The sequence below is a fragment of the Lipophrys pholis genome (genome assembly GCF_963383615.2).
Source record: "Lipophrys pholis genome assembly, chromosome: 14".
In the NCBI taxonomy this organism is placed as follows: Eukaryota; Metazoa; Chordata; class Actinopteri; order Blenniiformes; family Blenniidae; genus Lipophrys; species Lipophrys pholis.
This window is the reverse complement of record NC_137633.1, coordinates 12,828,412-12,854,706: the sequence shown is the minus strand read 5'-3', so window position 1 is coordinate 12,854,706 and position 26,295 is coordinate 12,828,412. Positions and strand designations below refer to the sequence as shown.

At 41.1% G+C, this 26,295-nt stretch overlaps 3 protein-coding genes and 1 long non-coding RNA gene across 4 annotated transcripts in view; 1 reads left to right on the top strand and 3 right to left on the bottom strand.

The window, feature by feature from the left end:
• Positions 1 to 1,804: 1,804 nt before the first annotated feature.
• sumo3a (small ubiquitin like modifier 3a) lies at positions 1,805 to 6,083 on the bottom strand. The gene is made up of 4 exons (XM_080480233.1): positions 5,954 to 6,083; positions 4,344 to 4,472; positions 4,142 to 4,213; positions 1,805 to 3,978 (listed from the first exon to the last, which is right to left on the bottom strand). Exons 1-4 carry the CDS (start codon positions 5,972 to 5,974, stop codon positions 3,916 to 3,918), a joined length of 285 nt encoding a protein of 94 aa, XP_080336359.1. The 5' UTR covers positions 5,975 to 6,083; the 3' UTR covers positions 1,805 to 3,915.
• A 745-nt stretch (positions 6,084 to 6,828) lies between these two features.
• Positions 6,829 to 12,969, bottom strand: pttg1ipa (PTTG1 interacting protein a). The gene is made up of 7 exons (XM_080480231.1): positions 12,684 to 12,969; positions 11,870 to 11,922; positions 11,491 to 11,599; positions 9,472 to 9,574; positions 8,829 to 8,894; positions 8,339 to 8,385; positions 6,829 to 7,566 (listed from the first exon to the last, which is right to left on the bottom strand). The coding sequence occupies exons 1-7, from the start codon at positions 12,766 to 12,768 to the stop codon at positions 7,529 to 7,531; spliced, it is 501 nt and encodes a 166-aa protein (XP_080336357.1). The 5' UTR covers positions 12,769 to 12,969; the 3' UTR covers positions 6,829 to 7,528.
• Positions 12,970 to 16,784: 3,815 nt separating this feature from the next.
• The window catches only part of myo10l1 (myosin X, like 1), a gene marked incomplete at its 3' end in the record, with an annotated part of 47,034 nt that continues 37,523 nt past the window's right edge, over positions 16,785 to 26,295 (bottom strand). The window contains exons 25-43 of the mRNA XM_080480142.1: positions 26,136 to 26,259; positions 25,835 to 25,979; positions 25,217 to 25,321; positions 25,025 to 25,120; positions 24,839 to 24,932; positions 24,569 to 24,624; positions 23,758 to 23,900; positions 23,351 to 23,545; positions 22,952 to 23,109; positions 22,749 to 22,869; positions 21,993 to 22,141; positions 21,651 to 21,799; positions 21,361 to 21,568; positions 20,529 to 20,665; positions 20,321 to 20,444; positions 19,269 to 19,625; positions 17,701 to 17,877; positions 17,413 to 17,604; positions 16,785 to 16,889 (exon numbers count right to left, since the gene is read on the bottom strand). Coding sequence (XP_080336268.1) covers positions 16,785 to 16,889; positions 17,413 to 17,604; positions 17,701 to 17,877; positions 19,269 to 19,625; positions 20,321 to 20,444; positions 20,529 to 20,665; positions 21,361 to 21,568; positions 21,651 to 21,799; positions 21,993 to 22,141; positions 22,749 to 22,869; positions 22,952 to 23,109; positions 23,351 to 23,545; positions 23,758 to 23,900; positions 24,569 to 24,624; positions 24,839 to 24,932; positions 25,025 to 25,120; positions 25,217 to 25,321; positions 25,835 to 25,979; positions 26,136 to 26,259 — 2,835 coding nt within the window. The remainder of the gene's footprint in view (positions 16,890 to 17,412; positions 17,605 to 17,700; positions 17,878 to 19,268; positions 19,626 to 20,320; positions 20,445 to 20,528; positions 20,666 to 21,360; positions 21,569 to 21,650; positions 21,800 to 21,992; positions 22,142 to 22,748; positions 22,870 to 22,951; positions 23,110 to 23,350; positions 23,546 to 23,757; positions 23,901 to 24,568; positions 24,625 to 24,838; positions 24,933 to 25,024; positions 25,121 to 25,216; positions 25,322 to 25,834; positions 25,980 to 26,135; positions 26,260 to 26,295) is intronic.
• Positions 20,370 to 23,621, top strand: LOC308119876. Its single transcript, XR_013935995.1, has 3 exons — positions 20,370 to 20,471; positions 21,454 to 21,716; positions 21,972 to 23,621. It is a non-coding gene; the product is annotated as an uncharacterized lncRNA (long non-coding RNA).

Below are 26,295 nucleotides of genomic sequence, written 5' to 3'. Positions count from 1 at the left end.
TTTAATGTTTCAATCTTTCAAATTACATTTTTGTAGCCACAAAGTTTATTCAAGCAGATACAATTTGTGCATTATAATTACATTTGTTTCCCATTTTGCACTTTCAATATAGTCTACTCCACTTTTTACTTTAAGAAAGAAAATACTTAATCTTGGTTGAAAGGTGATAAATGCTTTAGTTTTTGAGGAAACGTGTTTCAACAGTACTTATAATTAAGTACAATTTGAGCAATATACCAGTAGTTGTATTTGTGGGAACATTTGTCATCTCATTTTATTACCTATAAAATCAAAATATGTGCTCGAACAAAGACGTGAAGTTCAAGGGTCAAAATCTGTGCATATGCAAATATGACTAAGCCACGGGGCGTCAACAATAAACACTAAAAGAAGCCAATCATTTCTTTTGAATATTACAATACTTTAGAAATAGTGAGTTGCTATTCGGTGAAGACATAAGGAGGTTTCAGTAACAGCATATTTACAAATAAAAGTATTTGCTCGTACTTTTGACAAGCCTGGACAGAGGAAATCCTGAGGAGGTGCGTGAACACTGACGTCAGACTTTTAAATACAGCCTCTACAGAAAGGTACTGCGTGTCCTGGGTTTTCACAAAAGGTTTTCTGGGTCTGTTTGGCCTCAGGTTGATTGTCACTCGGTGCTTTTGTTGTGGGGAAACAGCAGCTTTCCAGCTTGTGTCAGATATCTCAGGGTGCTTCCATCCACTGACCTACATATTTACAAGGCAAATGCTCTCCATCTCTCTTCATTGCACTCACATGAAAACTGCAGAATGAACACAGATCAGGAAACAAGATATCAACTCCGTCCTGGATCATGTTTGTCTGCTTTCATGCGCCATCGGACAGCAGAGTGTGGACGCTTCGCAACCGGATCTGCTTAGATGAAGAAAAGTAGATTAACTCCAACATTATGTTCCTTATTCCTGGTTTGACTCATCGACCACTGTCATTAATCTTATCAACATTCCAGTTTCACTGAATGTGTCCATTGAAATAACTTTATCAGATGAGATTCTTGGTTCTAAAAGAGGACTTTGACGATAAGAAATTCCCTGAAGTGATGCAGTTCCAGATAATCACAATTGTTTTGATGGGATTTCTTTCATTTAAAATAATCAGCCGAAGCATAGGTAAGGTTTACCTCAGATGATCATTTGGCAAAGAGACTTCCAAACAAGTGTGCGTTAATAAACTAAATTAGGATCAAACAAGAAATCAGTGATTTGCCAGATTCAATGCCGCCATCTGGTGTCCATTGTTATTTGAGCAGGGGGAACTTTGCCAAAAGTGGTTTTGCATTTTCTATGTTCTCTTCATATTGCTCTTCTTTAAGATATACCTGGTTTGAGTCCCGGAAGCCTTTGTGTGTGGAGTTTGCATGTTCTCCTTTTGCATGTGTGGGTTTCCTCCCACAACCAATAAATATGCATCTGAGGTCAATTCTCTCCAATAAATTGGTCATCAGTATTAATGCGTTCGTCTCAAGTTTTGTGTGATTACCTGCCTTCAGCCGTAATCAGCTGAATGGCTTCTAAATGACTCAAAAGCCTGTAAATAACTAATGCCTAAAATTCAACCCCATGTTTCTCAACCTACGCTGGCTGGTAATGGCTCCATCCCTGAATGAAGTGCTTATAAAAGTTCATTGGATCAAAACTCCTGCTTAATGAAAGCAAAAACAAAAAACACAACCCCAAAGCATAAAGGGATGAGCCAAAACAAAACAAAAGGCACTGGCCCATTTTAATCAGACAAAAAGATTGAAGACTGGACCAGAAGATCTGAGTACCAAACTATATTTATTGTATACAGTAGTAAAAGACCACAAATAATGTACAAATCAGTAGAGAAACAAACATGACAAGACCAGGGCCCCGTTCTTCATACATTAGCTTAGTTCAGTCAAAAAGTCAGCTTCCGAGATCTTCATACAGCCGACAGATACTACAAATCCAAATGGAAGGCTGATTTGTGGGAGTTTACTGTGCTCTTATTTCCTGCAAGGAAGTCTTAACTGTTCCCTGACCCAGCCTGTACGGAGATCAAACATGTCTCCGCATCACAAGGGTTGATGAAGTGTTGGTTGATGACCGAACAAGCAGGACATGGTCTAAAGATTACATTTCCTTTCATGAGTGAAAGTAAGTCAGTATAAATAAATGGGATGCGATAAGAAAGTGTTCAATCGATGGGAGAAGCATCATCTAAATATGTCTTGAGAAAAAGCGGAAAAACATGTTTATAGTACAAAAATGACACTAAAAAGAAAAGACGGGCACCTTTCTTTACAGCCAAGGGAATATCTTCTGGATTTCCTTTAAATAAGCTTAATTTTGAGTTGGCAATTGAAGAAAGCAAAACCTTTAATTACAATACACAAGTGCTATTAAAGAACGGCGCGGCCTTTTCTAAGAAAAATAACTTAAAACAGTGACTGTGAGCCATTTCTACACACAGTTTGCAACACAAGACTGAATTTTTAAAACCCCAACATCACATCAGGCCTTAAAAGCGACTGTAATCCATGTATGAAGAACAGGGCCTTGTGGATACAGAAACGCGTATCTCCCAAACCCCCCCGGGCCGCCCTCTCTGCCCTCCTGATATGCAACCAACTGCAAATGTCCCCCTCCAGACGGTGAAATTTTTGAAAACAGTCATTACGACTTGAGATATCGTCACTTGAACACAGTCTAATTGCAAAATGTCAGCAGTAAATAGTCTTTAGTCGCTAAGCCTGTCTTGAGCAGAGAGCTGCTGCTGCTAACTCCAAAGTAGGATCAAGAAACACCTTTACAGCTCCTCCCCACCTTCACCCATCCAATACAACCTCTTAGGAGCATACAATGGGGGACTGGTCACTGGCCCACTTCGTCTTAAAACAAAGGCAGATAATCAACAGAAAAAGGTATGTGTGTTCCGCATTAAGAAACTATCCTTACAGTCAGACCCACCAACTCGGTATAAATGAATCTTCTTCCCCAAACAGGCATTCAGCATTAGCAATCTGTATCGCAGACACCCACAATCGCTCTCAATTAGTAGCGTTCAATAGAGGAAGCAAATGACATTGATGCAATACAAATGCCTTCAAATGTGGCAGTTCTGACTTCGAGGTTTGGGTTTAGAGAGAAGTACATCAACTATGAAGCGAAGGTTCGGTCTTTGGAGTATTGGTCCAAGCCCCACAACATTTTATCTAACACCCATTCTGAAACTTCTGTACAGGTGGGAGGGAACAAAAAAAATAAATCCCTATGGGTGATACTTCTGAACATGAGGCAAAAATACAAAAACATTGGAGAAGCACATAAAATGCAGATAAAATACAATATTGACAGAAAAAGCAGAAGTCACCATTCAGACAGAAAACACATGAAAGCCAAGTGAAATGGAAAGCAGGTGTGTAATGAGTTCTGACAGCGCTTCCACTAGAAAAACCTGGTCCTGCACACAGACCACGACCCCTGGAAGAAAACCTGCAGAGCCTCACATTAAACCCTGATGAACACCAATGACGGACTACTGGATCCTAAACTTCTGTTGAACAGTGTATGAAAAGCAGTGACAACGGAGGAACCATCGCACTGAGCTGTTGGTCCGATCGCAGCCTACAGTGTGTGGGAGGAGGAGAAAAGAAAGAGAGAGGAAGAAAAAAAAAAAAAAAACCTTGCCCAGGTTGGTGTTGAGACACTTAAGTTCAATCCTGGTGGAGACCGCACAGAAACAGCCGAGGAGGCCCCCCCACACACACTCAATGAATAACCATGACAGGAACAGTTTTAAAATGAAGAAATAATAATAATAATAATAATAATAGTCTGAAAGGAGCAATCGGGAAGGTAGCTGAGGGTGTGGTCTGAAGGTGGCCATCAATGAAGAAGGTAGGGCTTAGCAGTGCCCGCCTGTCTGCTGCTGGAAAACATCTATGGTGTCTTCATCCTCCATCTCCAGCTGACACACACACACACACAAAAAAAAAGCACCATATAGTGAGTATCAATGATTAACAATGGAAGTATGGATCTTTGATGCATGATTATTTCAGCCTTGCACCTCTGACCTAATGGGAGATTTTTCCGTTACAATCTCACACAGAGGATGTTTCCTCTCGTACCTGTGCTGGCGTGTCCGTCTCATTAATAGGCTGGCCATCGAACCGGAACCTGATCTGCCTTATTGAAAGACCCTGCAGATGAAGACATGCGAAGAGTCAACAAAAGTATCCCAGAGGCAAAAGGAGAAGGGGTCCTCTCCCGTTCAGTAATAATATGCTGCCGGAGGAGTCTGGGGGTCAGTAACTTTGGCCTTCGGCTCACCTGTCGTTCGCAGTACGCCTTCATTAGTTTGCTGAGCGGTGTGTGCCTTTTGATTTTAAATTGGACAACTGACCCGTCCTGCCCTGCAACCTTGAGGTTGATGTGATCATTCTCAGTTTTTACTCCCTCCTGCAGAGACAAACACGTTTATTGTTAAAGGAAGTACAACATTTACATTTCATGTGATGTGATAAACCAACGCAATGTGCTGCATAATTGTGAAGCTGAAGGAAAATGACAGGGTTTTGTTTGGAAAAATAAAAACAGAGTGTGGCACCCCCCCCCACAAACACACACAATACTTTGTGGAGCTGCAATCATATATACAAGTCCTTTGGGTACATTGCAACCGGATTTATACATGCAGAGACTGAAATCTTTGTCCGTTTTACTTTGAAAAATAGTTCAGTCACAGTATGATGGAGATCATCTTTGGACGGCAGTTTTGAAATCATGCCAGAGATTTTTAACTGGATTAAGGTCTGGACTACATGACTATAATTTGATCCAAGCATTTCCACTGAGGCTCTGGCTGTATGTTTGTCCAACCCCAGACTCGAGCGTTTTGCAGGGTAACGGGTTTTACTCCAAAAAATTTTCTTTTCCGCTCCATCCGTCTCCTCAACTCTGACCAGCCTCCCTCCTGTAGGAAAGCATCCCACCAACAGCATGATGCTGCCTCCACCATGTTCAGGGTGATGTGTAGTGCTAGTTTTGTGTTCATTCCATAAAGTTCAACTCTGGTCTCCACTGTCCAGAGTACGTTCCCCCACATGTTTACTCAGACTAGATTTCACACAGGTGTTATCTATTTACTAACTCCGTGGCTTGTGAAGGCTCTTGGTTGACCTGGATTTCATTCAGAGGGAATCACAGTAAATGAGTATCAAGTAAGAGCCGCAAGCCAAGTGTGACTGGGGATGAAGTCGACTTTTAATAGGATGATCTCACACGCCGACCAACAACTTGCAGCAAGTAACTTGCGGTGAGGGAGAAACGTCAGTGAATAAGAGGTCGCGCGAAGCAGAAAGACGCAGGTTGCTAAAGATGCTAACGTTAGCACGGTTAGCGCCGACGGTTTGTGCGTTTTAGCCGCTGGCTACCGAGGCGAGCAGCCGGGGTTTGTCGTCCTGTGGTGCAAACGAGCGCCGGCATCGCAAAAACTCCGCAACAATCCCACCAATACACTCGTCTTTAAGAGAATGCGTCACATTCATTGCGCTCTTTTGCCGCCTCTTCACTTGCGGCATTCGCGGCGTTGCGGACGAAGCGTGGTCCCGCTCCGACAAAGAGAGAGAGGAAAAAAAAAAAAAAAAAACCCGCAAACTGCAATCATGCTGTAATGAACGTTTCTACTCGCAACTCCCGAAACATCGTCACGCGGGGCCACATCTCTCTGTATTTCGGTTCACACCGTGCGACGAGAGCGCTTGGAAGATTGGAGTTCATGATTTTTGCGGGCTTCCATTCATTTGCGAAACAAACACTGCGCCGATTCAGGAGAAACGTGCAAACCAGGCCATTTTAGATTGCACATCTGAGGAACGGTTTGAGGAGCTGCGCTCAGCCATCGCTGCGAACACACAGCGGCCCAGACCTCCGTGTCTTACCTTTGGCTTTTCATCCGACATCTCGGCTGGATTTGGTGGAACTGCGGGCACAATAAGCTGCTAATTGGGTTTATTTTGGCCTTTCTGCCGCCTTCGGTCCTCTCTTCTCCTCGCTGTCGGGGGCGCGCCTGGAACCACTGTCGCAAATACGCGATTGGCTCCGAGGGACCACGTGGTTAGCCAATCACGGGCGCGTGTACGCGGGAGCGCGCATTTGGGGATAAATACTCGATCACGCGAACTGAAGAGGCGCATGTGAATGCGGGAAATCGGGGATAAACCTTGTTAAATACAGAGAAAACTTTGTGGTACAATACACTTTATGAACAAGACATGCAATTTGATAACAATGGAGGTGCAAATAAATAGAGTATTATGAAAAAAGTAGGTTTGAGTGCAATTTTACATTCATAACAAAGAGTGAAGCAAACACTTGACATCGGCTCATTCAGTTATGTGTAATAAAAATGTAATGTGGAAGTTACATTAATTTAATAAAGTGATGGAAAACATTTACTTTTATACTACAATGTCAGTTCCTCCTAGATTTATTGATGCGTTACTTTCTCCTAACAAATCGGCTTATCATAAATGGGTCAAGAAGAAAGAATACATTAGTATCTAACTAAGAAGTCTAATAAAAAGATTATATTTTCCCACAATAAAATAGAAATAAACAACAGAAACAATCAAATCTTATTAACCTTATGGAACAATGGGGCTTATATCTGAACTAATGTATGGGAGCTAACCTTAAAGAAGCATATATCAATGCCTTTTCCTTGTATATGTTACTCACAATAGGAGTAAAACCAACTCAGAAGCTACACTTGGAGCAGAATTTGGGTCAAATAAAAGCCCAGTGATGAACAAAGAAGAGAGACAAAATCACTTGTTTATTTTCTGTTAATGTCTTTACATAATATGTACAAACAGCTGAAGACATCTGAATTAAATAAAGCATCAAAATATTCCACTCAAGTTTAGATTTCTTCATAACTTCTTCAGTTATTCACTATGACCTCAGCATATGGATATATTCTCTATATCATTTTAAAATCCAGCCATAACAATAATTGCAATCCAAACAACGAATGAGGCTATCCAGAACAAGCTTTTTGGGTTATCTCTAAATATATCTCTAAAAGCAGCAGCAACTCAGAAGAGCAAAAGAAACTGAAAATTCAGCTCCAATATATGTTTTCTTCAAGGAGAGATTTGTTCAACAATCTGGCCTAATTCCAGGCCATACAAAAAACCTACAGGCATACGTTGATATATAGTACACGTTGAACAATGCCGTCAACAATTTAAGATGGAAAAATGGCAGTGTTAAAGAAGACTAAAGCAAAATGTCATTTCTGGCTTTATGATACAGCATCCCAGATTACATTAATGAAATGGACCTGTTCAAAAGGCTGAATGACACACTGATGCTGACTCAACGAAACTATTTCACTATTCCAAAAGTTCTTCATAATTTACACAAACTATTCACCTATATAACAACCAGTAGTTGTGCATGGATGTACATTGCTGATTTCGAGGGTTGAAAGTGGAAATCACGGGTCTCTCTCATGCAAATCTGGAGTACGGATTTTGGCCACTCAGACCTACAAAACAGTGAAATCATCAGTCAAACACAAACAAAATCACAACAAAATATCTACTAGCCATCCTTTAAACCTCTTGATAGTAACAAACAATCTCCTGAAACCAGTAAATTACAATTAAACAAGCTTCTTAAGGTAGTTAGCGCCCTTATGAATCTTGCAAAGTCGTATAATCTAATCTATTCTAACTAGCATATATTATAGGGGAAGCCACCAAGAGGGGAGAGTAGCAAGCTTTTAGGTGTAATGTCACTGGTTTGAATCCCTGGACCTCTGTGGCCCCTTGGATGCTCCCGAGCTCCACACAATAGTTGCCAACAGCTTATTCGGGATGGGTTAAATGCAGAGGGTCAAATTTGACTGGCTTGACAAATAAAGGGATATCTCTTTCTCTCTTTATAGTCAAGTCGTTTTACTATAACCAGCTGCACGAAAGTCTATGAATATATATAAAATATAAAAAACAAAAACATTTGCTGGACGCGGTGAGAAATATCAAAATGCCCTGAGAAGAGCATTTAGTGACACTGCAGACTTCCCCTATAGACAGACACCCTAAGCTAAAGCTGATCTCCTGAAAGCACCGGTTAATTCAGGACCGTGGAAACATGCAAAGTCCTAAGTTTACCCTGCCACTCTCAGCAGTAAAGAAGAAAAGATCAACTATTTACATCTATCAAAAGTTCTGTACACATGCAGGGTTTCTTTTAAAGGAGCAGAAACACGTCTCGCTGTACACCGTCGCTATTTAGGCTTGTGGGGAAAAGCTCACCGTATTTCTGCCTGATTTCATCATGTCTCTGCTTCATCTCTGTCCTCCTGTGGAGACAAAACATTTTTACGTGAGCCACAGTGACTAATAATAAATCTCATTTCAAGTAGTCAAGTGGCCAGAAACCAGTTTGAGCCAATAACAGTGTGACGTGTGCATTTCTCCCTCATTTGTGTTGTGCAATCAAGAGGAACAGTACCGATCGCGGCCGGCATTGCAACAGAGGCAGCCGGTTCGCACAGCGAAACAAAGAAATACAAAAATGAAGACTATATAGAGACGGCCTCAAAACGGGGAACAGAAATATTTACTTTAGGACATTTATAAAGCCCTAAATTGGTGCAGTGGTTAGCACACTTGCCTCACTGCAAGAGGGCCTGTGGTTTGAATCGAAATTGTGACGCATGTCAGGTAATAGAAATGGACAAAAGTCTCATTATAAGTAGAATTATAGACCAAGAAGCAGCATCAGAGGTGAACATGTCCTCACCTTTCTTCCTGCTTGGTTTGCGTCTTCTGGGCCTGTCTCTGCATTTTGGCCTCAAACCTTTGAGATCTGACACACAGACACAAGACCAGCATTACGTTCTGATTTATTCAGGTCACAAGCACACAGTACGTAGGCAAGGTGTGCTTTTGTCATGCAGACACCTGAGGGTAACCACACCAAGGCTCGCACAATAAACAGAAAGCAGGTGATGTGGAAACAGGAGTGAATGAGACCGAGATGGGATCATGATAATATTAGAAAAGGGTTAAGAACGACATTAACCACCATACATGATACACTAGGACATGTGATTCACAGGGAATTTGTACTGCCTTTAGCGTAAGTGATTTTTACAATAATTTACTGTCAAACACAATCCACATCTGGCATAATTAAAACCATTTTTGTTGGTGTTGCCATATTTTTTTCTTCTTCTTTTCTTTAAACTGTGAATGCTTTTTTCCCCTCTCAATAAAAAGCCGTGACAGGAAAAGATAATTGCACCTCTTAAAAGCCTTTGAAAGGCCTTCATGCATTACTGGAATGTGTCCCGAACCCCTCGGGCACAAATGACTTAACAAAACCTGAAAAGTTCAGGAGAACAAACACATTTTTCTCAGCCAGCCAACGACTGCACACTCACCCAAAGTTCTCACACTTGCAGCAGCAGAATAGACACACCATGATGGCAATGATGAGAACGGCACCGAGCACGGCCAAGGTGATTATCAGCGTCTGGAAGTTCACTGCAGAGATGCAAAAACACAATGATGAAGTTATGCAGGACGCAAGTCGTCACAGATCTACACTCAAGATGGAAAAAGGAAAACATGTTCCACCTCTTTGTTTAGCAGCTATTTTACTGTCTCTCAATCACATGACTGGAAATGCAGTGATATGGTGAAAACTATAGAGCAGCACCCGTGGTCGTCGTGCAATGTTGTAGATGTAACCTGACCAATTCTGGATTTGCATCTGTTGTTACAGTTTTGACACTCTGATTGTTGGCAATGGAATTGGTAGGATCTCTGTTACTATGTTCCAGTTGTAAAAGAGGTTGAGTTCACTCTATTTCGCACTTAAAGCTATTTGTTGTCTTTAAACATTTGCTTCTGCCACAGATCCCCATGTGTCAGCATTAATGTTGTTGGTTCACACACATAAACAGATGATGTGTTAATGTTCATAAGATTATGGTCTTATTTTGCCAACTTAGGAAAGGTATGTCTGATGACAATGACCTTAAGTGATATTCAGATCGGTTATAGTTGGAAGAACTATGTCGTCTAGAAACATCGAAGTGAAAGTCAATTTCAAGATTTTACACAATTAAAAGTAAATCAGCTCAAAAGCATGTGTACTGTTTGTGTGTTTTGTTGATAGATTTGTCTATATGATTGGTTGATTTGTCAATCCCTCTCAAATAGCCGTTTTGTGATTTAGTGATATTTAACACAAATCCAAACAAACTTGACATTAGTGCCATTTTTTATTTTTACAATGGACTATGTCCAATCAACAATATTGTACAATAATTACAAAAGCCCATCCATTCTTACACGAAACAGAGAATCCATCTCTACATTAAGATCGAAGGCACACAGACATACTCTGAATAAAAAAATAATTACAAAAACTGCAACTTCATCCTTGTTCCAGTCCAGCAGGAGTGATAATATCCTGTCGTCCCGTCATAGTACTGAATGTGTTTTTGGTTGTTCTTTGTTAGTTTTTTGACGTGTTCAAATCCGTTTTTGAAATCTGGAGGCCCCACTGTATGACAATGGAATAATAAATAGGAATAATAAATGTTTTGATAAGCCGATGAAAGAAAGATACTCCAAGGTTATTTTGCGTGAAAGTGGGAGAATTACTTTGCACCCCGCGCATCATCACAGCAAACATCCTGCCGAAAGAAATCCTCTCTGGTCACAAAGTACCAGACAACAGTCTCATTGCTTCAGCTGGGCCATAAACAAATATTTACCACTACAGGAAAGCCGTGTTTGGTTTACAGAATATTTTTTCAGAGTCACGACTGTCTCATCTGATCATTCAAGATTTTCAAAGTTAAAAAAAAAAAAACAATACTCAAAGTTCATTTTGTGTGATATGTGGAATGTCAAACTAATATTTGTTAGCAGTAATTTAAAAAGCAAAAAAAATATATTAGATTACATGTGGTTACTTTAGCACCCTCAGTATAGCTGCTGGGTGATCAGTGGAGGACAGAGTCATTAGTAATGGATTATCAGCAGGACTGGCAGCACCTGGTTAGTGTGCATGCTTTTGTGTCTTCCTCTGGCCCGAGACACTTATTTTGTCTGCTTCGCTACACCATACAACACTGCATGCAGTCACACTACTTAATTTACCAATGTCACACATCATCGTTAAACATCAAGCATATTTTTAGCTTCTTGGAACAAAACACGCGTGAATTGGGTGGATATTATTTGCCCATCTGGCTCTTTGCCACTGCATTACAGATAAGATTGATAAAATACAACGAAGGCAATGGCTTGCTGTGTGTGTGTGTGTGTGTGTGTGTGTGTGTGTGTGTGTGTGTGTGTGTGTGTGTGTGTGTGTGTGTGTGTGTGTGTGTGTGTGTGTGTGTGTGTGTGTGTGTGTGTGTGTGTGTGTGTGTGTGTGTGTGTCTTACTCCAGCAGAGGCCCCACCGCGCATCATTCAGGGGGCAGAGTGCATGAGGTGGAAGGATGGTCCTCACCGGGTATGTTAAGCAGGACTTAGTCGTGATACACCACAAGCACTGTGAACACACCAAAACAGCAACACATAAACAAACTCAACAAATCTGGAAGCATGAAGAACAATCCCAGGCTGAACAGAAAGATAAACAAAAAAAAGTAGAAAATGGAGAAGGAGTGCAGGTATGGTTGGCGGCTCAGTTACTCCCCAAACCAGTCTAACAGGAGTGGTAACAAGGAGGGGCAACTTGGAGCCTCCACATCGACACTGTAAACTCAGAATTAAATCAGTAAAGCACGGATGCAAACAAAGGTTTTTTCTCAGGACTTACCGTCACATTTGACAGACAATCCTCACAGTTTGTGGCATTTTTCGCCTCGCACGCTGCAGGGAAAAGAAAAAGGGTCACCAAGTTCCGTTAAAACAACTCACTGAGCAGGAAATGAAGGAGAAAACCTGATTCCCTGGGAGCTGCAAACACTTTCTCCCCCAAGTACCTGAACAAGGGGCTTTAAAAATGGGGAGATTAGCTGAAAACACAATGAGGGGGAAGATTAGTTGAGGCCTGTAGACTTGTGCTCACTGTGGTTTTTCTAACTATTGCTAATCCTCCTGAGGCCTTTCCCATGGAGACAGAGCACAGTAAACACAGGCTGAGCCAGTCACATTATCATCAGCAGGACAACAGCTGAGTTGGAGTCACTGTGGCCATGCTTCTGTAAAAATGGAACTGCAAACAAAGTCACAGTCTGGTGTGGTCCATTAACGTAGCTGGTCCTTCTGGTGTTTTTATTCTCAAACAATAAAAAGGGGCCACGAGGGAAGGGAGTTTAAAGGAGACTGCTGAGAGGGTGTAACACAACATAAGCATATCAATAACCAAAATACAATAGGACATTTTCATTAATCTTTCCTTCAGAAAGAGTACTTTTAAAACAATCCATTGCGTAAAACCTTCGTAAAGGGAAATTAACCTTTAAATATTTGAAACCAAACATTAAACAAAATTCACTTTAGATAGTTTTTTTTTTCAATCTAAATCTAAACAGTAACACGTTAAAAATCAACCCGTTGTTATTTGTGAAAAAATAAACAAAATAACATGAATTCTCAAGTCCCCAGAGCCTCTGATTTCCCATTCCTACCTATACCAGGTGCGGTAGTTTGCGCCAAAACTGCGGCCAAACCGAAGACAAGAAGGAGAGCCGGGAGGAAAGTCCGCAAATCCATCGTCCAGCCACCGAGACTGCGTTTAATTTAAAAAGATATTTATGCCTGAAAGAATCAGAGAAAGTTCAGCGACAGCAGAAGAAGGAGGAACTGTTTCGCCTGCCCCGGTCGTCGGTGAAACTCGAGACCGAAAAAAGCGCAGAAGGAACTAAAGGCGTAACAGGCGAAGTCCTGACGCACGTACTTTACGCACAGAGAGACAAAAGAGAGGGAGGCGGAAGAAGTGCGGATGTTTTCCAGATACTTCATTCAAATAAGGTACTGGGGAAGTCTCTATACATAATTTTAGGTGAATACGTTCTTTGTTTTCTTATTTAAAAATAAGTTAGAGTCGACATGTGAAGTAGGTTTAATGAATTGAATTGAATCTTTGGTTTTTATTCTCAAAATAGCTTCCAGTTACAGTCATTAGACTAATTCCCCACCTATGGGTTGTTCTGACTCTAACATTAATCGGAGAATCAGAAGCTCCTGAAACAGAGAAAAACAATGAAAAAGGGTCTACACATCAGGATCAAAAATGTCGACATTTCTTTGTAATGCCATCACTATTAATCAGCATCTTTTACATTAAAAAAGAAGAATTAAGCAGTTGTGAGTGACTCCAGTGCTAAAAATGAAAGTATTTTGCCTTACATGCGTAAATCAAGACAGGCGCTCAAAGATCACAGCAAGTAGAGGACAATTTTCAATAATTTATTAAAGCATAATTTTGTAAAGCCAGTTACAAAAAAAAAGAACAACACACATATCTCTCTCTTTCTCTTTTTTTTTTCTTCCAACAAGCACAAAGTTTTACTATGTAATGATGATAATAATAAACATAAAGTAAGATAAGAATGGGCCCCACTCTGGCCGCCTGCGGCTGATAACAGGACCCTTTGTGATGAAGTTGCCCTTGAAGGCAGATTTGTGATCACATGCCTCAAAAATCTTCATTTCATTTCACCCCCCAGGAAACATACTGATCACATTTCAGCCGATTCCAGGGCAAGTTCTCTCTTTCAGTGTAATAGCAGTGACATACAGAACCATAGAAGTAGAAAAACCAAAGCAGACCGCTCCAGTTGCTCACATTTATGGCTTATAAACTCTCCCCCCCCCCCCCAGTTTTGCACTTATTCTCATAAAAACCAAAGGCTCAAACTGGAACCTCAGAGTGAGTTCTGGTTATTCTAACTTTATAGGGCAGGATCCCAGCAGGCTGTGTGTATGTTGCACTAAGGACTAGAGCATAAAATTAAAACACTGAAGTCATATCCTTGTTTTTTTTTCTTTTCTTTCACTCAGCTGGTGTTCATTCCACATTTTGGTGAATATTTTAGGCTTTTTTTTTTCCACTTCTGGCACTTGAGATATCAGAATTGGGGTCAGTGGTTCAATGTTACTTATATAATGTCTGGAAAGTTAATTCACTATGTGGGGCTGAGAGCAACTCAATTGTGGTTCAGTCCCATTACTTTGCACAATGTTGATTATTTTATGACTGTTTCTTTACGTTTAAGTGAGGTTTTGCTCTTTACTGCTGCCTTTGTAATGAGACATTGCTGTGATTTTCACAGTTTCTTAAAACTGTTAAATTCCATACAATGAATTTTGCTGATATTGCTGCCAGATAAAAGTAAACATTTTGTTTTCTTATGAAAATCTGAGAATGTTTCTCAGTGACAATCAGTTTCTTAAGTCATTGCTCCAGCCCTGTGCACTATGCAGCGTTCCTGATAAACAACAGAATATTTGATCTTAAAATCGTCACTTAAATATCTGCTGTGAAAAGCCAAACTGTCTTTGGGGCAAATGCTGACTTGTTTATTGCTAAAGAAACAAGTTTTGAAACTTGAGCTTAACCCGATCAGATGATTAAATGTGCCATGTTTTGACAGTGGACTTACACATTTTCTGGGTTAAAAAGTATTCACAAAGGATCTTTTGATGGTGGGAAACACTTTTTTTTTGCTGGGTTTTTGTCCTTTGGAGGTGTTGCACTTGATGGATGCTGCCATCCAGCAGCAGTCCTCTGTGTCAGGTGACGAAGACAAAACAGTCACTTCACTTTCAGTCCAAAAACACACAATTGCACACAAAGCAGTGATGGCTTCCAGCGAACCAAGTGCCCATGTCGTCACAGTGTCTTATCTGCTCCTCTTACACCGAGACTAAAATAATCCTGTGAGTGTTCAATCTTCCCAAACTGACCTTGTAACACATACAGTACAATAATAAATAAATCACTACCAACCCTCCATTAAATTTCCATGCTTTTTCCTTTACCTTACAATTACAACACCATTCTCTGCAAAAGGTTAGTCATGTAAATACATCTCTTTTCCCTGGAGTACACTCAGTAGAATCACTTCTCTTTTCTCATTTCCCATTTCCAACATTACACTATTGATACACTCACACACACACATACAGCAGCAATCCAGACACAGCACTTTAGGGTGGTTAAGATAGTGGGGAGGGGGGTCATACAGTAATATTAGTTCTATCAATAATAAAATTCACATGTTCAAAAACAGACTGGAAACACAGAAAAACTGGAGTTTGTATGCATGTTTGCATACGTCTCCGGATCTCCCCGGTACAAAGTAAAAAATGAGAAAGAGCCCGACCGGACAGGGGATGTACGGCATTGTATGGCTCCAGTTAATGCTGTCCAGCTGATGACAACAATGACGAATTCATCCAAACGCTGTGAAAACATGACCACCATAGCAGCCACTCTTAATATGCTCTCTGTTCTGACTAATTCTTACGCTTTCCGTGAGTCACATTAACGGCACGGCCAGTGAATGATGTACAGTATTGGCATGATCAGACATACAGTGGTCATTTTTAACTCCATTCACTTGCATGTATTTTACACAACAGGCGTCACATTGCATTTATATACTGTACAGTGCAGTGTACACCAAAATTGTCAATAATTCCTACTATAATGTGCGATATTCAGTACAAAACATTACATGTTTATTTCCGTATATGTGTACATGTATGTGAATATACAGATTTATGCAGAGGGTGTTACATGTAGACCTAAATAGGGAAATGTTTTTTTTATCAGATACTATTTTGGATAATACCATTGTTCTTGTCAAGCCAAGTGAGGCCGTCAGCCATGCATAGACTCTCCATGTCAAACCAAACCCAACCAGATAGCCAACAAAGTAGAAAATCATCCTTCTTATATCTCTATGATACTCTGAAATATCTCAAGCATTTAATCTGGCCCATGTTGTTTGTTCTTGTGGCCACATGGTGGCAGCGACGAGTGAGCGGGTGAACTCTACATGGAGGAGGAATCACCATCGAGTCCTTTTTCTCAAGACGATAATACAGTGGAAGTCACAGATAAAAGACAGAGAGAAAGCAAGCAAGACCAAGAGTTAAGCATCGTAACTTAATACCAACAGCAAACAGAGATGCAACAAGAGTGAGGATACAGGAAGAGAAAGAGAGAGAGACTGGAGGAAGAGTGAGAGAAGTTCAACTGAAAAAGTGTGGCTTTCTTCTGTTTGGCAGTGCACTGAGGGAGGAGGTGGTGGTGGTGGTGGTGGTGTGGTGGAGCCACCGGGGGACTGAGCGGGGCGGGGCGGCTGAGTTGTGCTTGTTATTACTAAACTGAGTTTGTCAGAGGAGGAGAAAGGAACCAAGAGAGGTTTGGAGTGTGCTTGAACATCTACATGCAGGACTACGGCTGGTGGTTATGCATTTGATGGGTCAGCCCCAAAACCAAAGGCTGTTCACTTAAATGTCATGCTAAATAGATCCCTTCCATCCCCTCATCCCAAGTGGACCCCCGGCCAGAGGAGTGTGCGATTGGCTTCAGTGTCCACTTTTTTTTTTCTCTCGCTCTAACGATGCTCATCCACCGTTCTTGATCCAACTCTGAGGATTCAGCTGATTGGTTGGACTCCCCACATCAAACCAACCAATGCAGGGTGGAGGCGCGGGTGCAAGGCGTCTGATGGAGCTGGATGGATGACCGGAAGGCTCTGGCTGGCTGGTGGCGATCACCTCCCCCAGGAACTCGCAACGCTGGTCACAGACATGATGCTGCAACGCTTCTTCACCATCATGTTAATGTAAGCCCTCATGATCTTGGTGATCTCTCCAACCTGAACCGGGAAACAGCAACAAGCAAGACGCTGTGTTAGATGTAGATACAAACAGAATGAAGGACAAATCAAACGATTCCCAACAGAACATAAATCACATGATCGTGTTTCACAATTTCAGTAAAATGTGAGAACTTTTGTAACGTCTGAAACAAGTTGATACAGGGGCAACAAAAGGCTGGAAAAGTAAATGTAAATGAATCAAAACTAATTTGAGAAGCTAATTGAAAGAAACTAATTTAGATTAACAGGCAGCAGGTAAGAAATAAAAGGAACAATTCAGATGTAAAGATGAGAAGATGTTCAACATCTTTAACAAACTGCATCTGAAGATTGGAGAGTAATTTCTGAAAAGTGTTCATGAATATGACGACTATGAAGATCTTATTGTATCTCCAGTGGACGTCATCATATCATATTCTAAGACGCCGGCAGCTTGTTACCTCACATGCAGATGTTTACAGGAAACTTAAAAAAAAACTACGTGCCCTCGGGGCTGGAAGTGACATTTGATGAAACTTACCTGAGGAGTCTCAAAGAACATCTCTCTCTCGTCCACGATGATCTTGTAGGTGCAGGGCTGCGAAGCCCCAAAGAAGGTGATGTGTTCATACTGGAAGGTCTCCAGTGGTTTGGGTTCACCGCGCTTGTACACGGACACATTATCGGCGCTCACGCTCAGCCACAGATCATGGGGGAAGCCTCCCTCTTTGCACTGCAGGAGGAAGATGGTGGAAATAAAAGGGTGATATGTCAGCTAATCGAGTTATATCCCTGAACTCCATCACCCTCTCTTCTTATGCTTTCCCACCTCCACATCAAACAGAGTAGATCCATATCCCGGCCACTCCTTAATGATGCTCATATATTTAAGCATGGCCTGGTGCTGCGGCATGCCCTGCAGGCGAGTCCACTTCTCCAGTACGCTGGTCCGTGTGGCCGAAGTCTCCTCCTTCACCCACATCTCCAGCATCTGCTCCTCCTCCACCTGAAACAACAAACAAACAATCCGTCTGTCACTCAGGTGGACAGAAATCCGTTTTGCTGGGAGCTCTATCTGTGAAGCAGAAAGGTGATTTGACTGAACTTTAAAGGATGCAGAGGTTCATGTAAATCACTGTTGCAACGCAAGGCTCAGATTGTGCCCCCGCCTGGTGATGAACAGGAACTACAGGTGGAGTCATTGAATCCAACTGCTTCAGGTTTAATCACTGAAGGCTGAACGACCCACCAACATCAAAACTAGCTTCAACTCACTTGATCAAGCAGAAAAAATTTCTCAAACAGACAAAATGTGAATTGAAGCTTGAATTTATGTCTGATGTCTGTGAATGTGAATATTAGTCTGTTAGTAAGGTTATTGGTACTATTACAGTACACAAGTATCCAAAAAACAAAAAAATGATACATTTTTCTACCTACTGATTACTTCAGTACCCGAAATTAAGAAGAAATGTCTCTATCATATAAATAATATATCAATAAATGATCAAATGTGTCCAAACAAATACGGAAAAGATTCACTGAGTAAATTTTGAAAGTGTAGTCAAAATACAACAACTGTGACAAAGAACATGTAATAACTTATCTAAATGGTCAAACAAAGTTACATAACCATTACATCTAAGTTTTGGGATAAAATATGGCAGTTATTATTTATATTTTTATGACTGGAGAGGTGCTGGTAAACTAATTGGAAGTATATGAACTAGATTTTTACTTTGAGATCCGGTGGAAATGCAAAACTATAGTGAACTAAAGACTGATGAAAGAACTTCACATTGTTTGGCGTTCAATGGCTCTGGACTCTGCTTAAAGTCCCGTGAAGAGAAAGAAACACTTTAATCTTTTAACATTTTTCTGACAGGTTTACATTTTTTTGTTGTTGCTTGATTTAAGCTACATAATAGTCAAGTCTATTTTTAGGACATTTTTATTTAATATTCCCTTGTGATTTCTTCTTGTACAAAAACTAAATGTTAACTCTTCCTGCACTATGAGGCATTTACTAACTTTCCAGACAATAAATAGGATTGTTTCTATCATTTCTTTGTAGGACTTTATGACGATGGAGCTGAACATCAGTCAGACATGAGTTACTTTGGAGTTCTTGTTTTTTTATTATTTTGGGCTTTTTCAAACATTAGATTTTATTTAAAGCAATATGTTGACTTGGATGTTTACTTCTTGTACAGATAATCCTCTTTTGTCTTTGTCCTGCTAAATACTGCCACTACCACTGGGGCTGCCACTGTTGGACCCATCACACACAAATCAACAATCAAACTACACATTATATATATTTTGTTCCTAGTTTATTAGAACTTCTGTGGCCTCTTACAGCACTGCAATTTCAGCAGTTTTTCTCACACTACTGACCTTCTGCTTCTTCAGTGAACCCGTTTTGAAGCTCCTCCTGAGCGTGCCATCCAGGAAGCTGGGAGTCTTTCGTTTCTCTACCCCGGTCCCGATGCCACCCTGTCCTCCCGCGGTGCCTTTCCCGTCTCCTGCTCCTCCTCCTCCTCCAGCTCCTCCAGCTCCTCCTGCGGCCCCCACGCCCGGCTTGGTGGAGTGGAGGATGCGGTTGCGAAGACGTCCGATCGGGTAAACGGTTCCCAGGCTCCACCCGGCCCGGCCTGCCCCGTCAACATGGAGATACTGAAGACGTAAAGCAGCCAAGTGCTGCAAAGTCTCCTCTGACGCTGGGAAGTGACCACTTATCAGAGACTCATGAGCCTGAGAGGGAAAGAGAGAGAGGGCGAGAGGGAGACAGAGAGAGAGAGTGGAAAGAAAAATACATTTCAGTTCTTTTTTAAGGTAATTTAATGCCAGGCCACATGATGCTGTAGTAGTCGGCACTCTTGTCTCACAACTTGTCCACTCAGTTCCATTTCAAGCTTTTTTGTATGGAGATTCTCTCTGTACATGAGGGGGTTTACTCCAGGTATTCAGGCTTTTTCACAAAATCCAATCCAATGTCACATATTTACCATTTGTTTTGAAGCATTTGCTAGCATTTAATTGAATCAGTGTGTGTGTTTGCTCTGTGATTGACTAACAGATATCCTGTTCAGGATGTACACAGCTCATTTTGACCGTGACATAAATTAATGTGGGTATATGAGAAGGACTGATAAATATAATAATATTGCAAATGATCATATACACTGATTATGTCTTCAGAAATAAATTAAAATGGCTTGCTCTACAACAAACTGTCAAGTGCAAAACATTATTTTGCTTGTAAAAACATCAGAATTTAAATGAAGAACCCCAATGGCACTTATAAAGAATCATCAATTTCTTATTAAATCTTTTGTCTATTACTTGTGAAGCACTTTGAGTTGCTTTTTATTTTCTGGAAGAAGAAAAAGCAAGAAATGAGAAATATTGTGATGTTTTATAAGAAGGAAATGTGGAGTGAGCCTTGCCTGTTCAAACATGAAAGCAAACTCCACCCCTTCTTTGGGCATGCTCTCCACGTCCAAGAAGCAGTACAGCTTGAAGTACAGTTTCCACTCTCCTTCCTCCTCCTCTTCCTCGCTGCCGGCCAATCTGAACATCAGATGAAACAAGAAAAGGGTGAGTTTCTACACTGACACCAATCGAAATCAGAATTTGTAGTTGTATCAAACAAACCTCTCAAACTTGGCCAGGACGTCTGCCACAATCACCCTGCTCTCCAGAGCTCGGTCTGTGGAGGAGTTGTGTTCAAACAGAGAAAACAGGTTCTTGCTTTCCTCCATTGCTAAACCTCGGATCAGCTTCTCCACGACCTGCAACAACATTAAAACACTGATTCTTTTGGCATTGCACAAACTGGAACATTATTGTATGACAGGTCCATGTCATGTTGTGTGTTGTAATCAATGACACTGAATCTCACGGTAGACAAGTGACCTGTGGTGTTCCACAAGGTTCAGATTTGGGAACAGCATTATTTATACTTTATTTAAAAATATATGTTTACAGCATCAATTAAGTTCAAATATGTTCTATTTGCTGATGACAATTTATTTTCTACAGTACCTAGCAATAGCACACAGTCTTGTATAGGATGAGCGGGATAGGGACAGGATTTTAATTGGCTTTACAAAAATCTAATGAAAAATATATCTAATTCACTGGGAAAGTAGTGAAATGTGTCTGCTTGGTGAATTTCCCATGAACAAGGTTATATACTAATGGCATATATTCGTGTTTATCTATACTGACTTTGAAATGTTACAAAAGCAAAACAAAATAATAAAAACTCTTTTTAAATATCTGAATTTATTTCCCAGAAAAAGTAAATATCAACATCATTTACTTTTCTTGTACTGTCTTACTATTATTTTTGTAGAAATTGAAAAGTATAACCGAGTACTGTAATTTTAATCTTCTTAACAATATCGAAATGTGTGAATGTCACAAAAGGTCACTATGTGTAATTAAATTGCGTGTGTGTGTGTGTGTGTGTGTGTGTGTATACCTCTCCAGCTGTGGTGTGTGAGTTGATGGAGATCTTGCATGAGCCTCCTCCATGGCAGTACACGGTAGTGCTCATCTCCTGTCTCACCAGCAGGGCGGCGATCTCCTCCTGAGAGGGAACAAACTCACGAGTCTTGGTCTTCTTCAGGGATTCCCCGATGAAACTGGCGTAACGCTCAATTTCTGTGCCGGGGTAACGCTCACGCACCCTGCAAGCACGAACACAAGCAACACCTTGAGTGTGAAGTTACGTTCTAAATCAGCCGCCTAACAAACGCTGCGGTCGGGCACCTCTTGAGGTGGAAGCGGAGGTATCTGAGGATGGCTCGGCTCGGGAGGAAGGTGCAGCTCATGCAGGTGAGCAGGTGCCAGTGCGCTCGATTGGCTGGGCTGTTTGGCTGAGGCACGTGGTTGGTCTGCTTGATCACCTGACAATATACCTGCAGAGAGAAAACAAGAGGTTTCAGGAGTGTTACAACAAATCTGCAAATGCATTATGAAAAAGCATTCAAATTACTTTATTACCAAAGTGCTGGAAACACCTTGATATTCAGATTAAATTCTGGCTTACAGCATGTAAAACTATTGGATTCACTATTTTTTCTCTCACAGGTTTAAATAAAATGAGAGTACCTCATCCCTGAGAGGGCGCAGGTCCTGGCAGGTCTGCAGGATACCCTGAATGATGGGCACGGTGTCTGCCAGCGTCTCCATCTCCTGCAGTGAGTTGAAGACTCTCACTGCTTCATCCTGCAGGCTGGCATAACCCTGCTGCCTTTGTACTGCTTGCAAGGAAAAACCAAAGGGAGGAAAAGTCAATAAGACACAGAAATACTCAGTGAGGCATTCAAACTGTCTGATGAACTGTAAAGAAGCTGACTGTGGAACCGAAGTATGACAACACAAATTTATTCATCAACACAAATTTATCCATCCTGTACAACTGATTTCTATCTGATATCGGAAATAACAGATGCACTGATATGGTTACAATTAGATATGTTACTAATCTAATTTGAACAAAATCAGTATACATATCATATGTATACGTTACAAATACTATAAGTGGACACTTTCTACAAACTAGAAGAGACCTTGAAAACAACCAACAGCTTGCGCTTTTCTTAAAAGACCTGATTTTATATACTCTGCCATTATTTGGCTTCCCTTTTATAGAAAATGAGGGATTGTCGATGGGTTCTGAAGTCTGAATCGAGTCAATCTAGATGGGACATCGTGGGGAAAACTGCAAGGAACCACTACAGAGGAAGATGCACTTGTTCAAACATGTGGCTTTGTGTGCATTAAAAGTTTGGTTTGAGCAGAGCAACAACACGGAGAGAAGCCTTGCTATGCATGATTCAGAGGAGTGAAAGGAGTTTTCCTCACAGCTGGTGACCTCTCCATACGGGAGCGGCAGTAGAGGGGAGTGCAGAGGATGCTGAGTGTATCTGAGGATGGGGTTCCTCCTGTACATCTGTTCCACGATTTCTGGGTTCACGCTGTTCTCCTGAAAGGACACGATGAGGGTGAAGAAATCATCCGAAAAGCACGTTACGGTTCATGTATCTGAGCAGTATCTTAAGTTGTACCTTAATGTCTCGGATGAGCTGCAGAGTTGGCGTTTCTATCGGGGTCTTGCTGTCTATCACCCCCTGGATAGCAGCCGTCCACCTCATGGCCTCATTCAGCATCTTAGTGTAAAGGCGGTAGGAGTGCTTCCTCCCGTACACGATGATGTTCCAGTAGCCTGCAAAAACAGGATCCAATCTGTATTGTTTCGTCAAAAACAACATAAATAATCGTCCCACTTGGCAGATAAGTAGGTTGTCATTTCTAATATATTTTATTTTAATACCACTAATGAATAAATACATTTTTGATGGATTTAATTATAAAACAGGATTCCTGCATGTGTCCCTAACCTCTCAGGTATAATCCCTGATTACGACTACCCACGACCTCTCTTCCTTTCATTTCTCTCCTCTCACCTGTCTCCCTGTGCACCCGTTCATCCGGCTGAATGACAGAGCAGAGGGAGTTGAGGACCAGAGTTCCCATCTTGGAGGAGTTTTTCTCGGAGCTCTTGTAGTAATCCAGGGAGTTGTGGGTCAAGACAAACCAGCGCTTCTTCAGCTTCAGGGAAGTGCTCTTGGCGTTCGTCTTCATCTCCTTTTGAAGCCAGCCTGAAAGACAGGAGGAGGAGGGATTGGGAGAAAGTGGCAGATTGTTTGATTTAGCGTGAAATAAAAATGTACACACAAAGTGATTGAATTATTAGTGTTGCTTTCATGATTAGATAAGTCATTTGGTCTGTAACCAGGATGTTTGTGCTTCTTGAAAGAAACAGATTAATGAATTATCGACTGTTATGCTGTTATTAAAAACAGCGTCATACCTCTAACAAGGAACTCCTGCCCGTCAATCCTGGCATCTCCTTTGGGTTTCTGCAGCAGACTGATCCAGTGGTGCATCTCCTCTGGAGTGTCACTGTTGCAGTGGATCACACGATTGGCCGTGATGATAACAAAAGAGTTGGGCCTGAAACAGTGAAGTGACAGACTTTAAAGTAGAGGAAAACCCTGACTTTGATGCTTCAAAGGTTTCAGTTTTTCCAATAGGGGAGAGGAAGCTGTTTTTTGTGATGAGCTCACATCTATTTAAAAGAGTCAAACATGTAAAATCAGCTTGAGAGAGTAAAGATGAACTAATTCTCTCATAACTAATTCATAAAGTATATCAGCGGCTCTGTCGCATCGCTGTCCGTTATTGACACTTTAATTATTAAGATGCTGTTGATAAATTCCTCGCTCACTCCCTGGAACCTGCACAGCATTTATTCTAACTTTCTGATCACAAACAAAATGCAGTATTTAAAGTATTAAATGATAGTAAATTCGAATCTTTATCTTCATTAAATAATTTTTAACGTTGTTTTAAATACACAAAAGGAAAAAAAAAAGTCAATTAAAAACAGGGTGACCCTATGCATGGTAAACATATGTCATATTTAAATGAGAACTTTTTAACATTTCAAGAAAAACATTCGCTCATCAGAAAACGGAAAAACATCTGACTCACAAACATTTATTCTGATTCTGATGATGCAATTATAAAGAAGAAAATCATGTGTAACACATCTAAACTATAAAAACTGTGCGAATGAAACCTTTTCATTGTATTAACATTGTGTTACACGCAATACTTACCGATCAGGATTGTCTGACGCACAAACTGAGTCAATCAGGCCCACATCAAGAGTTCCCTGAAAAGGAATTATAGAAAAAATGTTTACATCTAAAATATCAACCGATGCAGTTTTGCACCGACGACAAATAACTGATAATGTCATCAAACTATATCTATTTTGCCGTCAAGAAAAATCCTTCATATTGCCATAAGAGACATGCAAACAGACATATTAAACAATAAACTGAGAGCAAAGTCGGCTCAGGGTGAGATGCTAATTTGAGACTGACCACAGCATTTTTGGGGTTGGCCTGTTCATGGGACATCTCCAGCAGCTGCTCAGGAGTGCACACTCGGACCTTACTGAGCACATTAAACCAGCCACTGCACACACGGAGAGATAAACACAGTTAGATCCATGTTAGAATACAGACAGAATTAGAAGCTTGTTTTCCACTTTCTTCATCGTCTCGTACCTCGCATCCTCTGGCGACTCTGCAAACACCTGGTAAGTCCTCTCGTCCGTCACAATGTTCAGAGCGTTCTCCTTCTCGTGATTATCCACAATCTCTCTGCAAGACCACAAACAGGACACAGGGCAGAAGTCAGTCAAACAGTGATGGCGATTCACGTTATCGATGGCTGCAGCTGTTCGTTGGACGTCTTACTTGGCTGCTCGGATGTCGATGGTTCCCTTCAGTTTTTCCTCACTGTCGTTGTCATAGTACATCAGTTTACTGTCTCTCAGTACAAACCAGCGCATCTTCCAGTTTCTGAGAACAAAAAAGAAAACGTACCAAAACAATGAAAACCACAGTCACAAAACCACAGAAGATTCCTGCATGACTCGACCTCTTTCACAATTTAATCTTACAGTGTGCCTACAGCATTAATACATGAATAAAAGAAATGTCTCCTCTTTCCTAAAGAGAACTCATGCATGGCTTGTATTGTTTCATAGATTAGCAACTCAGTCGAGCATTTATGCGTCAAAGATACTTCATCCTGGAAACCACACTGTAGTTTGCAGCTCTGCAGAGTACAAGGTTTAAAAAGAATTAGGAGAAATATACACACAACACACCACAAAGTCAACTTATGTGTTCATCCACATTCAACTGGTATGTGACAATGAAATGGTTAATCTTCACAATGAGAGTAACCTGTTATTTTTTACAGTTAAAGGAACCGTTAGATTTGAGCATTTCTAGTTAGATGAAGTCATGCAAACTGGGATGCAGTGATTTCATTTCATTAGCATGCACGCTTCACTCAGTAAAAACTACAACAACCTCCGTGAGAGAGTGGAGAGTCCTCCTCCTTTCTTGTAGAGCCAGCCAGACTTAAGAGACTCCTGTTTGGACCGGAACCACATGAAGGTCTCATCTTTCAACACACACCAGCGTCTTCTCCAGGGAATCATCAGACCAGCTGAGGAAGTCAGATTACTCTCTTAGTTACTTACTTAATCACATTGAATGATAGATTTACAGAGATATTGTAAAATCTGATCGGGCACCGGTCAGTTTATAATATTTTGTGGAAAGTGTTTTATGAGTTCAGGAGCACAGAGGAAAACCTACACACCCTTCATGTAGAGGTAGCCGTGGAAATACGGCGGCCCGTTTCCATTGAGCAGAGTCACTCTGCCGTTGGTCACCTCTTCGTCGGTGTCCATCATCCCGTCGTGTTCATCGTCACTATCTGCATACTGCAACAGCACACAGCGGCTTTAGTTTATTACTGT